This window comes from Festucalex cinctus, chromosome 11, assembly GCF_051991245.1.
Source record: "Festucalex cinctus isolate MCC-2025b chromosome 11, RoL_Fcin_1.0, whole genome shotgun sequence".
NCBI classification, from domain to species: domain Eukaryota; kingdom Metazoa; phylum Chordata; class Actinopteri; order Syngnathiformes; family Syngnathidae; genus Festucalex; species Festucalex cinctus.
This window is the reverse complement of record NC_135421.1, coordinates 14,378,781-14,394,971: the sequence shown is the minus strand read 5'-3', so window position 1 is coordinate 14,394,971 and position 16,191 is coordinate 14,378,781. Positions and strand designations below refer to the sequence as shown.

Here is a 16,191-nt window from a genome sequence, read left to right as displayed (position 1 = left end):
CCCCCAAAAAACTGACCGCAATGCTGTGACGCCTACCGATAACATTGACGTCAATATCTCCAGAGACAGAGGACATATCGTTTTCCAGCTGTAGGGTGTAGGTTCCTTTGTCTGGACGGACACTTGGCGCAACTTTTAGCTCGGTGAATGAGGGCTTTGTAAGCATAGAGACACGTTCGTCTCCCGACGTCAGCTCCTTCTCTTCAAACGTCCATTTGGAGCTCGGGGTCGGGTATCCAGTGATAGGAACTCTGATAGCGAGAGGCTGAGGGACAATGACTTCCAAGGCTTTCCTGAAGGCACTCAGGTCCAAGGTTGGACCCACTGTCAGAAGACAAGCACAAGATGGATTTCAATGAGCAGCCCAAATTGAAGCGGAATCTTTTTGGCTCAAATTTTTGTACCGTGAGGATCGTCAGCAAGAAGTGGGCCGAGTTGCTCAGCTGGATCGGAGATACCGGCGGCATTCTCAGCACAAACTCTGTAAAGGTACTTAGAACCATGCTTCAGTCCCGAAACCTAAACAAAACCAGTCACTTTGCTGAGATTCTAAACAAAACGAGACAATTTGGTTTAAGCGGAGCTCTTCCATACCCTGTAGGAGAGGTCTGGACATAATCTAGCATTGCAGCGAAGCCACTTGTCTGTGCCATCCTCACTCTTCTCAATGATGTAGCCGGTGATCATGCTGCCGCCATTGCTGGCAGGCGTCTCCCAGGTGAGCGTGACAGCCTCTTTGGTCTGGTCATTGAAGTTCAGGTTGAGGGGTGGGCTTGGCCTCTCTGTAACACATTCAGGTTCCAGGAAAATGAGATTGGACGGCATCGCCAGAAATGGTCACCAGTGTCAAAGATCACCCACCGATGGGATCCATGATCTTGACAGGTTTGGTGGCCGGGCTGGGTTTGCCAATGCCGGCCTTGTTCTCAGCTCGCACTCTGAAGATGTACTCCTTGTTCTCGACCACGTCATTGAGAATGGCCGAGCGTTCGCCGGCCCCACAGAACATGGAAGCCTCCCATTTGACTGAAGTCCTGTCACGGAGCTCGATCACATAGCCGGTGATCTCTGAGCCGCCGTCAAACACAGGAGGCTCCCAGATGATGGTGGCACCAAATCTGTTCACCTCACTGACAGCCACACTCTCCGGAGCATCAGGAACATCTGATGGAAGACAACCGCTTTAGTAGGGTTTTGATGTGGAAAGCATATGTGATATATCCATCACATGCCTGCCAGCTCACCAAATTTATTCTTGGCCTGGACGGCATCTTCAGTGACAACGTGGGGTCCACTCCCAACACGATTTCTGGCACAGACTCTGAACAGGTACCAGGAGTCCTTTTGGAGGCCACTAACACAATACTCCGGCGCATCTGCACGGTCTGTTGCCACTGTCCACGTCTTACGCTTCACATCGCGCCTCTCTACCGTATACGATAATATTTTGCTCCCGCCGTCACTCTCAGGCTCCTCCCACGCCAAACTGACTTCACCGTCGACAGTGTCTGTCACCCTCAGGTTCTTGACGGGTCCAGGCACATCTGCCAAGCACCAATATGACGTTAAAAATTCATCATGAAAGTCAACAAATCCGTTGAATCTCACCAATCACGTCCAGGTTAATGAAGGCCTCTCCCTCTCCATGCTTGTTCTTGATGGCCACCTTGTACCTGCCCTGGTCTGCTTTGCTGGGGCTTTTAAGGCGATACACAGTCTTGTCGACTGAGGTGTCAATGTTCTGGACAGGGAGACTTACACTGTCGAAAAACCACTCTACATCTGCCCGAGGGTAGGCGTCGTAGGGTACTGTAATGACGAAGGGCTTGCCAGCATCTGTTATCAGGTTCTGGTCTGTGGTTTTAATCTTTGGAGGAGCTGCAAAAAAACAGAAGTTTCATATTTTCTGGATGCTCCTGCATGGATGATTGCAGACTAAATCACAATGGTGTTGTGTGCCTCACCCGCCAACTCCAACTTAGCTCGAGCATCTTTGTCTTTGGCGACAACCCTGTACTCGCCCTGGTCTCGAGGTCGGACCTCACACACCTGCAGTCTGTGAACTTTACCCTCGCTGATCATCTGGTATTTGTCTCCCTGAATGATGATCATGTTGTTTCTCATCCACTTCACCTCCACTCTGTCCTTGTTGAGCTCCACCTCAAAGACCACGTCTGAGCCAGGAGGCTCCAAAGTGTCCTGAGGCGGTCTGATGATCTCCACAGGGATTTCTGTTGGAGTCAATACGTGACGTGAGATATCAAAAGGGAGTTGCACTATTTGGAAGGAATGAAACAAAACGTACCTTCAACAAATAGTCTTGCTCTGGTCCTCTTCTCTTCCATGCCACAGGCGTATTCACATTCGTCATCCGGTCTGCACACCTTGACGACGAGTCTGCATGTCTTGCCTTCTCTCTCCATGAGATATCTGCAGGGACAAGCAGGCGCCATAAAATATGCTTGGAACAAGACAATGATCATGAAGTCAGGAGTGGTCCGGTACCTCGGCCCTTCTCGAATCTCTCGGCCGTTCCTGTACCACTTGACGGTGGCCTTCTCTTTGGACAACTTGCAGGTGAACTCTGCATCCTCAAACTCAGTGACCGTCTGGTCTTTGAGCTGTGCGGTGAAGTCTGTGGGCGCCTCGGTGATGATCAATTCAGCAACACATTTGTCATCTCCGACCTCAGCACTATACTCGCCCTCGTCCTCCATGATGCAGTCCTTGATGGTCAGCGTGTGGTTGAGGCCTTCGCTTCGGTAGATGATGCGTTTGCTGAGCTCCACCTCCTGGCCAGCCTTCAGCCACCTCACAGTCGACTTGGGCCGGTTCACCTTGCATGCAAAACTGATGGTCTTCTTTTCCTGAGTTTCAATGTCCTCAATGGGCACCAGGAACTTTAGCTTCTCCTCTGTAGATTGAATGTTACATTTTATGAATAGCGATTTCTACTCAGTGTAGGTGTTTTGTGTTTGTGTGGATTTTATCTTGTACCAGTAACTTTAGCGTGGGCTGAGCACTTGACGTGCTCTCCTCTGTGATTTGTCACGCCCACGGTATATTCGGCCTCGTCGACCTTGCGGGCGTCCCGAATCCTCAGGGAGAAGACATTGTCCCTCTGGGTCACCATGTACTTGTTGCTGTCAAATATGGGCTCCTGGTTCTTCAGCCATTTGGCCTTCGCTCCCTCCATGTTTGTCTCGCAGTTGAAGACAATCTCGCTTCCTTCTTTTACTTCCGTGTCTCTGATGGGTGTGATGATCCTCAGTTTTTCTGCAATTGAAGACAGACTGTTGGTCACAACTGTGGTCAAACAGTCTGGGATAATAATATGCATGTGTGAATGGAGTGAGTCTCACCAATCACTAACAGATCAGCGGAGGCTCGAACGCTGCCAATGACGACTACGTAGCCCCCCTCATCCTTCATCTCACAGTTTTTCACAACAAGAGCTCGTCTCTTTCCCTCACTGACAATCTCATATTTGTCCCCGCTTTCAACCTCCTTCTCTCCTCTGAACCATTTCACCTCGTAGGGTTCTTTGGAGACTGAGCAGACAAACTGGGCCTTCTCGCCTTCCACAACTTGCTGGTTCTGTGGTTTGGCAATGAACTGTGCTGCAAGTTCTGGAAAGAAAGCAGAAGGAGGTCATCATTGTTATTCTTTCACTCTTGTCAGAGCAAGTTCTGAACTGGATGCATTTGCACCATTCAGCTTCAGGACAGCGGCTGTCTTGACACTAGGGCTCAGTCGACAGTTGTATTCGCCAGCATCTTCCATCCTCAAGTCTTGGATGATCAGGATTCTTTTACGTCCATCCACCATCTGCTCATAGCGTCCGCCCTCCGGGAGCTCTCTGTCTCCTTGGTACCAGGTGACCTCTGCCCCAGGCTTGGACACCTCGCAGATCATCTTAACGCTGTCTGTCTCGGTGCCTTCCACGTTGGAAAGGTTCTTGGTGAACCAGGCAGCCTCCTCTGTAAAGAAACAAATTCTTTGGGGATGAGAAAGATTCAAGAATGTCACTAGAGGCCAAAACATGGTGCCAAGTCCATAAGATGGAATGTAAGTAAACAGCGACCTGAAGAGGATCCTAGGGTTGTCGTAAGTTAGCAATGCTGGGTGAGCCCTGACCGCAAACTTGGTGCTGGACAACCTGAACGCTTGCAGACTTGTTCCTCAAGAAATCTTGAATTTGAGTAAGTGACTTGTTGAACGAAATACTGATTTTGGTGGTACCACTTTTAAAACAAAAACAAAGGTTTTGTTTGAAGATTTTAGAATCTTCTTACAGGTAACACCCCATGTAAGTCTGCGGCTTATTTGACTAACACTCCACTTGTGGACACTGTGGAGATCAATTCCGGTCAATTCAGGTAACAAATGATCTGACTACAAAGTAACTTGTTTTGCTATTTTCTTGGAAACCGAATCCCGCTGAACAGAAGCCATCAAGGGTCGGATGCCTCACCAATGACGGTCAACATGCCGGAGCTCTTCGCTGTTTTGGCGTCACACTCATATTCCGCCTCGTCATCCATCATAGACTTGTGGATGATCAGGATCCTCTGAACCCCCTTGGCTATGATCTCATACTTCTTTCCTTTCCTTATCTCACGGCCATCCTTGAACCAGCAAACCTGCGGGATCACATTCGGCAAACGTCGCTCAAGCAGTCGTGATCAAAGCAAACCAAACCTTTCATGGAATTTCAAACCTTGGCGGACTCGCGGGACACTTCACATTCAAACTTGGCAGATTCTTTCTCTCTGACCTCAACATCTTGCAGAGGCTTGAAAAACTCCACTTGAGGCACTGATGACACAAAATAAACACAAAAGATTTTGCTCCTGAAACACGAGAGGATTTCATCCTTTTAATGGAAATTGAACTGCTACGATCATTACTTTATTCATGACATGTTATTCATTCCTTTTGCGTTTTTTCCAATCTCAAGGTTAACAAGGTTCTCAAGGTTCAGCCTCACTGGGCCACAGGTGTCTGGTTGTGACATCCACCTACTAGACCAGTGGTGGGAAAACCTGGTCCTGGAGGGCCGCAGTCCTACAGGTTTTGGATGTTTCCCTGCTCCAACGCAGCTGATTCCAATCAACAGAATCGTTATCAGGCTTATGTAGAGTTTGCTGATGACCTGGTCATATATCAGCTGTGTTGGAGAAGGGAATCGTCCAAAATCTGCAGGGCTCCGGCGCACGAGGACCCAGTTTGCCAACACCTGTACTCGGCGCTCTGCAGGACCTGTAGTTCTATTCTGCCTAAAGTGCACATGTATCCCTGATATAGCATCCACAGACAATATGAATGTCTGAAAAATTGCATTGTGACTAACTAGACCAGGGTGAACATGCCGGTGAGGAGTCCATGTGTGGCACCCAGTTCTAACTGGAATATTACATGATGAAGCTCAGAAAATGAAATTTGGTAAATTCCACAACAATCCTTACGTATGACATCAAGGAAGCAGGAAGTCTTAGCGTCCTTGGCATCACATGTGTACGTCTTAATGTCCTCCAGGTTGCAGTCGTGGATCACCAGTACTCTCTTTCGACCATCGACGATGATGTCATATTTCTTGGTCTTGCGGATCTCCTGTCCTTCCTTGAACCATTCAACTTCTGCGTTCTCTCTGGAGACCTCACACTCCAGCATGGCGGTGGTCTCCTCCTCCACCGTTTGGTCCTCCAGAGGCTTGGTGAACTCCACCGGAGGCTCTGTAGGGCACACAACAAACGTCAGCGCTGAGCGCACACAACACACCAGAGGCTAGCAGTAGGATTTTACCTCTGACAATGAGCTGAGCCTGAGTCTGGAAGTCCTTGGCAGTCAATCTGACTTGGCCTGCCTCCGACAACTTCACATCCTTTATCATCAGAGCGTGAATTCGCCCATCTGCTCGAGTCGTGACCTGCACGACAGAAACCAAGCAAAGACAGCCACATACATGTATGTCCCCTTTAGTTGCAAGAATGCCAGTTTGTGGCTGACGTACCGGACGGACTGTTCGACAAAGACACATCACCTCACCGGCACGAAGCCGGTCAAATACTCTTAGCTTTGAAGTCCAGACTACCAAAAGGATTTGGGCTGCACTTCGTTATGGAGTTTAAGGTTATTTAAAGAATGTCAAGTTACACTTTTAGTTTCAACACCAACTTAAAAGGAGAGACTGTACGGTTAAGGAATGTAGAGCCTAGACATGTTTTTATTAGTGATGGCCATATCGATTGTGTGGTCTTGACATCGCGTTACTCTCACAAGTATGGACTGGGTATCGATAAATGACATCCGTTACGTGCCAGGGGCACGAGGTTGATGTTTGGCCGGATCGGTTGGGAGAAGGGGTACACTTGAACAAAAACGGGCGGACATGACGGGGTGGGGCACCAAATGACGGAACACACGCTCAACACTACACAAAACGGAACAGACCCAATGCTCCTGAATGTTGGGCCACTCTCCCAACCTTCCAACTGCCCTAGTGCAACATCGAATGAATAATGAGAACGACGGATGAACTAACACATTTACGGCAAAGTCATACGAATGAATAGTGGGGATAAAATGACCAGGACTAAAATGAAGGACAGTGGAACAAACAAACACACAAGAAGTACAGTATAGGGGCTGGCTAGCTAACTAAAACAAATGAACGAAGGACAAACACACACGAACGGACAGTCAGACAGCAAGCCTTTCAACCTGTGGCCATGAATCACCACAGCTGAAACAAGTCAGGTCATCAGGGCACCTGAATGGTGGACCGAGTCGGGGGCAAGGAGGAATCAGGGAGGAGCGCTCACACACATGGATGTCATGTGGCTGGTCTGAAGTTCACGTCAACTGTACGCTTTTACATACCCTTTTACACACCATAAAAATAAAGTAATGTCATTTGTTATGACTGATAACGTATGAACAAAACACATACAAATTTCAAATAAACAAAAAGCCCAAACCAACAAAAAAAATAACACAAAGTATAGGCTATATGTATCGGTACTGAAAACGAATCATATCCAATCGCCTAATCTTAAGCCAACGGTCTTGAACTTGGGTTTGAAATTGGACAGTAATTTTCAATTGGACCGGCAAATTGGTTGTGTTGTCAAATCCATCTTTCTTCAATTTAGGCAGCTGGCTAAGCGAGTTTTTAGTTTGGACATTCCTGCTGTACTCAAAAGACCAAGATTCCTTGCAGATAGATAGAAACCAATGTTTTGTTCAAACGGAATATTCAGATACGCGTTTATAGGACCAAATATTAGAAAACGAGTAATCCAGGGGATTTATACTGGTTTTTAAAAAACGGAATATGAGCGGTTTTGTGCGGGTGGCCTTTCAAAACCCGAATACTGCCAATATTTGGCTTTTGAAAGGGTTATTATTGACTGCATGTAAACGTAGTCAATGAGATTAAAGTTAGGTCTATTAAAGTGAAAGAGGGTTAGTTTCAATATCAGTTATAAGTTAGAGAGTTTTAAAAGTCAAAGTTGTTAGTATATTTTTCATTAAACTTAAGGAGGCTCAGGTTCAATTTGTACTTAGTTTACAGTTCAAGATTTGACAGTGTCAGACTTGTAATTTCAGTTTGAATTTGAAGTTTTGAGAGTTGAAGGTTAAAAAGAACTTTTTCATGTTTCAGGTGAAAAGTGTCACAATAATGTTGAACATGCACAGTATCACAAAGTCGTGTCGCAAAAGGCGTTTGACTTCCTGGAGACTGAAGCTCCATATTAGGGAGCCTTGAGGGGCTCTGAGAGATTAGGCTGTTATTTTTAACTTCAGTGCAGACCACAGAGACAAAGCAAGCACAGATGTTGTTTGAGACGCGTTTGACACTGCATCAAATGAAAAAAATAAATGTTCCTACCCGCTCGCCAGGCTCCATCTTGTTCCCAGAGAGGAACCAGTCTACCACGATGCCTTCGTAGGACAGCTCGCACAGGAAGGTGGCCTTCTGTCCGGCCGTCACTGTCACGTCCTTCAGCGGCCGCAGCAGGCTGATGACTCGAGCTGAGGACAGCGAGCGAGGGCGCAGCTCAGCGTCCAATCTCTTCAGATAAGATTGTCCGACCGGAATGCCCGCTGTCATTGGCTCTCTGGTTTTGTCAGCTCACCTTTGACTCGCAGCTGAGCGCTTGATTTGGCGTTGCCGGCTGAGAAGTCCACGCCTCCCGCCATGTCCATACGTACGTTGTACAGGATGAGAATATGTTTGAGGCCCTCCGCCTTGATCTCCACATCCTGACGGCAAACAAACGCTGGACTTTTTAATTGATTCATGACTTGACTATTTCAAGAGTTGATGACTGTAATCCGCCTCCAGTGCAGGGTTATGTGCAATACGTGATAAATAGAGATAAACGTAAAGGCAAGGCCAACACTCACTGCCGACTGGTGCAAATCTTCTCCTTTCAGCTTCCAGTGTGCCTCGACGTCGTCCTCGGAAATCTCGGTCTCAAACTTGGCCGTCTCCGTCTCAGTGACCTCAACGCTGTACAGGGGACGCACAATTTTGATGTCGCGCTCTAGAGGACAAGCACCAGAAAGAGGACACCGTCAGTCAGGAATCGGAAAAACAAAAACCCAACAACTCTCAACGTTTGACTTGAAAAGCATCAGGAAGTCAAGCGGGTAATCTTCCAAAAGCTAAAAACAAGATCAAGTACCTTTTTAGGTGGATGCTAAACTTCTCACACGATCCTTTAGCTCAACACAAACAATCTCACGTGTACTGTTAGCTCAAGGCTAACATCCCTAGCACATGCTTGCTAATGAACATTTCTGAGAATGTACCTGTTAGCTCAGTGCTAACATTTTACGCGAGTTCAAAGATAACAACCCTAGCATGTACTTAGCTCAATGCTGAAGTCATAACCATACTGAAGTAGGATTTTTAATTATTATTTTTTTTGTTTAACTTGGCTCTCACAGAAGGCTCCCTGCTGCCTCTTATCTTTTAATGACTACCCCAGCCTCCCGCTACATTTCTTCCAAAACTAACCATGGATTTGGACAACTGGTCTCTCGACACAAATTGAAAAAATTTATCTGATGAGCTGGGTAGGAGAGCCGGCTAGTTCCAAGTGGACGGTTGCAGATGGATACACCCTGGAGTCCTGGAACAAATGGAAGATGGTGTGTCTATCTATTCTGTTGTATGGCTTGGGAAAATTAATGGCTAAATTTGGCTAATTATTGCTCTTTGAGCAACTCCAGCTATAAACTCAAGGTCAACTGCTATTATTGTGGGCCTGTTCCCAAGACAACCGTTATCTGGACCTTCTCCAGGGAGAGATGCTGTCGGACGCTTTCCTTCACCTCTTCCCTGCCTTCTGTGACTGCTAGTCAGTGACTGGTGTTGTCACACCACTCCGCGCCACCCACCCCTGCCTCTCACATGTGCAAGTCTTGTGTTTTGTTGTAAATGTCTGGTAATATGTTGTATGTGCTGAGGGTTTTTCTAGGTTCAATCTATTCCCCCTTTAAATGCTTTCATGTCTACCAGGGACTAACAAACAGTCACGGTTCGTCGCCAACCAATGTAGACTTCCCGACTGTGGTGATCGCAACAAAATTTTCATAACGCGTGCGGCAGATAGAGAGTATCGGTGCCTTAAGTTGCCAACTAAAATGCTTATCCCATCCCAACTCATTAAAAATCTGGCACTCGAACAATATGAAGCGCTGTTCAATAACAATTGACAGATGCCCGAACGAGGGGGCTTATAAAAGCATTCATGTGGCAGAAATACTCTAAGTTCCGTTGGAATTGTGACCGAGTTGATGAACTTGAGATGAACGAGTTCAAGGAACCATCCTTGAACTGGAAGAGTTGGGGGTCCGAGGGTAGATTTGCCCTTACCTTCAATTGTGAGATGTGCGTCGGTTCTGTCTGAGCCACAGTCGCATGCGTATTCGCCGGCGTCGCTCATCTCGGCCTTGCGGATCATCAATATCCGCTTTTTGCCGTCTGTGCTGATGCTGATGTTCTTGGAGGGCGTGAGCTCCTTCCCATCCTTGAACCATTTGACATCTGCCACCGCCTTGCTCAGTTCACACACCAGCTTCACTTTGTCCTTCTCCACCGCTGTGTGGTTCTGCAGCTTGCTGGTGAAGTATGGGTCACCCTCTGAGGGAAGGACATGTTTTGGAGGTTGGGGTGGAGCAAGTAAGTCATCAAACAAGTGCCTTTGGTACGCCTAAAATCTGATAGCCCATTTGGCATTGACAAGTTTACCTGTTCGCGGGGGTGCCCTGATATATATGCTATTTTCCATCTATGGTGTTACGCTAGCTAACTTGTTTGACGGCAGGATACGGTTTGCTTGAACAGAATGTACAACAATGTTGAACTGTCTCTTGTTTTCACGTTCAGCTTTCCAGATATCAACTGGAGTGACAAATAACAGCTTGAGCGGGAGTCATCTTTTTTTTCCCCTAAAGTGATGTTACAGTATTTTAGGGTTAGGTTAACCCTTACCCCCTATCATATTTCTTGACAGCGAGAGATTGCGCGCTAAAGAACATGTTAAACAGTCACTTTCAATCATTTGAAGTGTTTAACCCATTCCTTCCAATTTGCTGAAATTGAGAGGGTTTGTCATACAACCTTCCCCTGCTTATTTTCGATTCAGTAACTGCCTTTCTTTCTTTTGGGGCGGGGGTGTTTTTTGCTTTCAGGCCAAAGTAATAAAAAGTAGGAATTTGGCATCATTTTGTGGCATTTTTGTGCCATGGAACTATGTTGAAATGCGGGTAGGACCGTGGTTTAGTTAGGCTGTATCTTATATTAGAGAAATGAGCTTTGCCGCCATCTTGTAGCTTCTTTAGGCAATTGTACCGTATTTTGCGGACTGTAAAGCTCTACATTTTCCATGCCCTCTGACCCCTGCGGCCAATGTGCACAACGAAGGGGTTGCGAGGTCTGGCACCGGCGGGAAAGCGGAGAGGGCGAGATGGTGGGGCGAAGGAAGGGGCGGCAGGTGGGGGGCTACACTTTCGCCAGCACGATCCCCGCACCGCGCGGCCCACCGCCGCCACCTTTTTCCTGGCCGGCCGCATGATGGCCCCTGGCCGCTCTCATATAGCGATCCTTCTCGGTGGGGCAGCTTATAACCCGATGCACTTTATAGTCTAGAAAATACAGTAACTCTTTTGGGGGTGAGTTACTCGTAGAGTTTTGCTACTGGCGGTGTGGCTCCCAAAAGTTGAAGCCTGAAAAAAAAAGGGCATGAAATCCTGACTAGGGGTTAACCACATCTTTGTCGGCACCAAGGTGATGATAGTGGAGTTGACGCTAACTAATCAATCGATGATACTGATTGTTTTTCTCAACTCACTGTGTGCCAATATTAATTTTTTTTTCTTTCACAAATCATTGCTCAAACTTCAAGGCACAAGCTTGCTCACGCTCTCAATCACTCAGCCAAGCTTCTCCCTCTGACTCATTGCACGACGGTAGAGAGGAGCGTGACACTAAGTGTTCATTTTGACCGGAAGAGGTTACAGATGTCCCATGGCTTGTCTACGTTTGATTGTGTAAGCAGACGCAACAGCAGATTGTCCATCGTGACATATGCTGAATTTGTTGATGGCTTGCTTGAGGATTTGACATAAATATTTCCACGCGCCTAAGGCACCAATGTAGTTTTCTGCACTTTTGATTTGAACGAGGTGGCCGTGCTCAAAATACTAGTGTTGCAGTTCGGGATTGGTCTTGGTCTCAAGACTACTTTCTAAGAGTCTCAGTCTCATCTGGGAATGGAAGACATTTTTACTCTGTCTTGACTCGGTTTCGGACACAGCGGACTCTGGATTTTTGATCAAGACCGGTTGAGACCAGGCCGGTACTACTGAGAGCAGTGAGAAACATGCAGTATGCAGGCCCAAAAGTCTTGCGTCCCCTTTCCACTGCAGGAAATTTGGGTTAAGTGAGAGGATTGGGACTTTTACGTCCTCTGTCAGCGCCCTCGTGGCCGTGTCGCCACTGCAAAGTACGACGAAATGGCTGTGAGACGGTTTCTCCTGTGCAACAACAATGAGGAAAGAGGAAAACATTGAAGGAGATGAGGCAGTTGTCGTTTTTCTGCTTTTTATGTTTGGGTACATGACATGGATGGTTTGAGTGAGCGGAGACGTCGTTCAAGATGAAGAATTCGAAAAGGCTAACAGTGAGTGGAAAGAAAATGGACAAAGGGTTAATAGGAGAATTCTTTTTGTGGAAGAGTGCTTAGCCGAGAATACGTCGTCGTCACAATGGATACAAGAGGAAGATATTTTTATACTAATTAAAAACTTTGGCCAGTCAGCGCCGGTGCCCGACCGGGAGCTTTTCGGGGCCAACCGAGTACCAGGAGTATCCCTCGAGTAGGACCTCCGTTCGGCTACGTATAAGTCCCTGTAAGTAGCCCTGTGGGGAAGACTCCTGCTGTGGGGACACAATCATGCGGGGCTGGCCCCGTCAATTTTCCCCAAAGTTCTGCCTTGGTCATGTCTTAGTTTCGATACTCTCAAGTCTCAATAATGTCTTTGTCTCGGTCGCCACCTCAGTCAACTATCCCACTAGTTGGTTCAGCCGCTCAGCTGGTCCTGGCCAGCAGAAAGAAGAAAGAAGACGGCAAAAAGTACTAACCGATGACTGTGAGCATGGCGCTGACGCTCTTGTCTGCGGCCTCCACCCTGATCATGGCCGTGTCATCAAGAGCGACCTCCTTGAGCGCCAGCATGTGAACTGTGCCGTGGTCCGTCATGTGGACCACCTTGCTGGGGTGAAGTCGCACGTCGTTCTTGTACCAAACCACTGGGATGTTTTCGTGCGAGAGTTCCACACTGAACTCGGCCGTTTCGCGTTCCTTCACCGTCACGTCCTTGATGGGTTTGACAAACTCCAGGCGGATTCCTGTGGTGAGAGAGCAACGGTTTAGTACCTTATCCGCTAAGCGAAGCTCGCCTCCGTTTCTGTGATCCTGTTTTGGCACGTCCAATCGAGTGGAGCAGCGACGAGCCAAATCCATAACCTCAATGGTGTAGTCCGACTCGTCATCAAACTCACAGCTGTTTATGATCAGCATGTGTTTGTTGGTCACGTTCGGAAGTGTGATCCGTGCCTCAGCTGGATTTTAAGTGCGGATAAGGCAATGGCTGACCTTTTATGACCAGATTGCCGCTGGTCCTCTTGTCTTCTGCTTCAAACATGAACTTGTCCTCATCGTCGTAGGTGGCTGAGCGGAGCAGCAGAACATACAAGTTCCCGTCTTGGATCATCTCGTACTTGTCATCGCTCTGCAGCTCCAGCGAACCCTTCAGCCAGCGGAAAGACTTGGGCGCTCTGGACACTTCCAGCTCAAATCTGGCAGCGTCCTTCTCGAACACATGCACGTCGTTCAGCGGCGTCAGGAAGTTGAGAGGAAGCTCTGACCAACCGGGAGGAGAAAGAAAGATCAGCGCAAGTGCCGTCACAGTCAGGTTAGTAAGAAGGAACGGACACCATCCTTCAAAAGGACCTCAAAGCGCCAGGTGGCTTTTCAGTTAAAATGTCTGCGGGGATTCTAAGTCATCCAGGTAGCAAAAATGGACAAAAGGTGAATGAAGGCAACTGTTGGGGGGTCAGAGTTAAGGGTTGTACATGCTTATCTTACAATCGGCTTCTGTGGTTCTGAATAAGTTGAAAATGTTTCATCCATTCGGCTTCTCTAGTTTTGACCTTTAGTTTGAAGACCTTTCACCTTTCAACCAAAGATTTTATTCAATTCATGAAAGCTGTTCATTTATGCCATTGTCAGAAGTCTTTAGAAAAAAAAAAAAAAAATCAGCTTTCTATTAGTCCCTCAATCAGTTTTTATTTATTTTATTTTTTTCCCAACTTTTGCTCTTAACTTCATTTTAAAGAATGTTTTGACATTGAATCATTGCTCAATGGCCCCTGAGCCTCTTGATTTAGTGATGAATGAACACCAAAGGGAACCATGAGGTTGGAGTACAACGTGGAAATTCAAACTTTGTGACCAGAATTGCAAAAAAAAAAAAAAAAAAAAAAAAAAAAAGGAAATGGAAATCGACGGCATCGAAGCCAACATCATCTGCTTCAGGAATACTGAAGACTCTGGAGTCGAATTTCACAGAGTCGACTTCAGAAGATATCTTTTGGATTAACTGTGAAAAGTCTTCAATAACAAAGAATAGTCCCCTTGCCATAATTATTATTTTTGTATTGTTAATGTAAAGAGACTTGGTGTAACCCTGGAACGTAGTTCACCTTTGACTTTCAGGTGGGCAGCACATTTGGCGTTGCCAGCGGCATATGTCACCTCGCCGCTCATGGGCACTTTGCAGTTATACAGGATCAGTGTGTGCTTGCCTCCCTCTTCAATGATGTCCACATCCTGCCCGATTAAAAAATGGGCCACTCAATAAGCAACGACACTCAGACAACAAAGAAGCGGATTTGACGAGTTGGTGAAAGAGGCGCTCACAGGGGAAGCGGTCAGGACTTCTCCATTCAGCATCCACTGGCCGTGGACATCGTCCTCAGAGATCTCTGCCTCGAAACGAGCCGTTTCTCCGTCAAAGAGCTCCACGCCGTAAATGGGTCGAAGCAGTTTGATGACGCGAGCTACACAGACGCCAAACGTGAAGATGCTCGGCCGAGACAAAAGTCGATCGACGTTTAGTTTTACCTTCAACGGTGAGGTCGGCTACCGTCTTGTCTGTCCCACAATCGCAGGTGTACTTTCCTTTATTGCTCAGCTCCACCTTCCTCATGACCAAAGACCTCCGATTCGCCTCGGACTTGATCAGCACTGTCTTGGACGCGATCATCTCCTCCTGTTCGTGATACCAAATGACGGGGACGTCTTTGTTGAGCTCACAGTCTAGAGAGATCTGGTCTTTCTCGGTGGCCGTGTAGTCTTGGAGTTTGACTATAAACACGGCGTCGCCCTCTGGAACAACACCATGGATTCGTCAATTTACAGGAGTCATAGTGAAGGTACAAAAACTGCCTGCCACAGATGGGTCTTATGGCGGACCCCATCCTTCCACTGTCCTCTGCAGAGAACCACTGATTGTCACCCCCCCTCCACGTGCAAAGAAACACAAGAGAAGAGAGAGGAAAAGACAAGTGACATTACCTATGACTGTCAGCTTTGCCAGCGAGCTTATGCCTTTGGCCTCTGCCTTAATCTGGCAGGTATCATCGAGCGTCACCATCCTCATTTCAAGAATGTGTTTCTTTCCTTCCACGTGCGCGATCACCGTTCTGCTCACATGGAGCTTGACTTCATTCCGGTACCAGACCACCGGGATGTCGTCGTGAGTCAGCTCCAGCTCAAAGCGAGCCGTTTTACCTTCTTTGACCGTCTGGTCCTCCAGTGACCTGACAATCTTAAGCCTTAAGCCTGGAATAGAGCAGGAGCGTCCGCATTCGTTAAAGAGAAAGAGGGGGGCCCGCTTGAACCACAGCTTTGGGCGGAAACCACGACAAAAGTGAGCGGTCACGGGACTTACCTTCCACCAATAGTCGAGCGGTGGATTTCTGATCCATAACCTCAATGGTGTAGTCCGACTCGTCATCAAACTCACAGCTGTTTATGATCAGCATGTGTTTGATTCCGTCGTCAATGATCTCATATTTGGGGCCCGGGGTCACAATTTCCGTGCCCCTGAACCACATCACCTTGGACACCTCCTTGGTGAGGGTGCACTCAAATTTACCTTGTTTCTTTTCAGGAACCGAAATGTCCTTCAGAGGCTCCACAAAGCCCATTTCGATTTCTGCGAGGTTTCAAACATTCGTTGGGTTATTGACACGTTTTCTGTCCAAGCATCTTCTGCAAATGCTCACCATCACGCGCGCGTGCACGCACACACACACACATTTGGGATTGTGGGCGTACCTTTGACGGTGAGCATGGCGCTGGTTATGGCATTTAAAGCCTGGTAGGACACTTCGCCTGCTTGTTCCAACTGGACATTCTTCAAGGTCAGGAAACGTTTGGTCCCATCGGCTTTGATGTCGCATGTCTGAAAAATACCATCAACGGTGTTCGCCATGAAACAGAATTGATAAGTCTAACCAGCTGACCCAATTACTTCTTAAGAAACTCCCTCAAGTGCAGGGATGGATAAACTTTTTGCACTGAGCCCCACGCCCTGACAAGTAATTTA

At 47.4% G+C, this 16,191-nt stretch overlaps 1 protein-coding gene across 1 annotated transcript in view; it reads right to left on the bottom strand.

Moving 5' to 3' along the window:
• ttn.1 (titin, tandem duplicate 1) overlaps window positions 1-16,191 on the bottom strand; it is a 150,545-nt gene that overhangs the window by 81,794 nt on the left and 52,560 nt on the right. The window contains exons 61-88 of the mRNA XM_077537616.1: window positions 15,921-16,047; window positions 15,532-15,798; window positions 15,156-15,422; window positions 14,703-14,966; window positions 14,499-14,638; window positions 14,282-14,408; window positions 13,173-13,439; window positions 12,659-12,925; window positions 9,890-10,156; window positions 8,413-8,552; window positions 8,142-8,268; window positions 7,895-8,037; window positions 5,806-5,929; window positions 5,469-5,735; window positions 4,721-4,818; window positions 4,475-4,643; window positions 3,711-3,980; window positions 3,363-3,629; window positions 2,998-3,276; window positions 2,506-2,914; window positions 2,306-2,430; window positions 1,965-2,231; window positions 1,609-1,878; window positions 1,245-1,544; window positions 862-1,164; window positions 595-782; window positions 405-519; window positions 37-324 (exon numbers count right to left, since the gene is read on the bottom strand). Of these exons, the coding sequence (XP_077393742.1) occupies window positions 37-324; window positions 405-519; window positions 595-782; window positions 862-1,164; window positions 1,245-1,544; window positions 1,609-1,878; window positions 1,965-2,231; window positions 2,306-2,430; window positions 2,506-2,914; window positions 2,998-3,276; window positions 3,363-3,629; window positions 3,711-3,980; window positions 4,475-4,643; window positions 4,721-4,818; window positions 5,469-5,735; window positions 5,806-5,929; window positions 7,895-8,037; window positions 8,142-8,268; window positions 8,413-8,552; window positions 9,890-10,156; window positions 12,659-12,925; window positions 13,173-13,439; window positions 14,282-14,408; window positions 14,499-14,638; window positions 14,703-14,966; window positions 15,156-15,422; window positions 15,532-15,798; window positions 15,921-16,047 (6,142 nt within the window). The remainder of the gene's footprint in view (window positions 1-36; window positions 325-404; window positions 520-594; window positions 783-861; window positions 1,165-1,244; window positions 1,545-1,608; window positions 1,879-1,964; window positions 2,232-2,305; window positions 2,431-2,505; window positions 2,915-2,997; window positions 3,277-3,362; window positions 3,630-3,710; window positions 3,981-4,474; window positions 4,644-4,720; window positions 4,819-5,468; window positions 5,736-5,805; window positions 5,930-7,894; window positions 8,038-8,141; window positions 8,269-8,412; window positions 8,553-9,889; window positions 10,157-12,658; window positions 12,926-13,172; window positions 13,440-14,281; window positions 14,409-14,498; window positions 14,639-14,702; window positions 14,967-15,155; window positions 15,423-15,531; window positions 15,799-15,920; window positions 16,048-16,191) is intronic.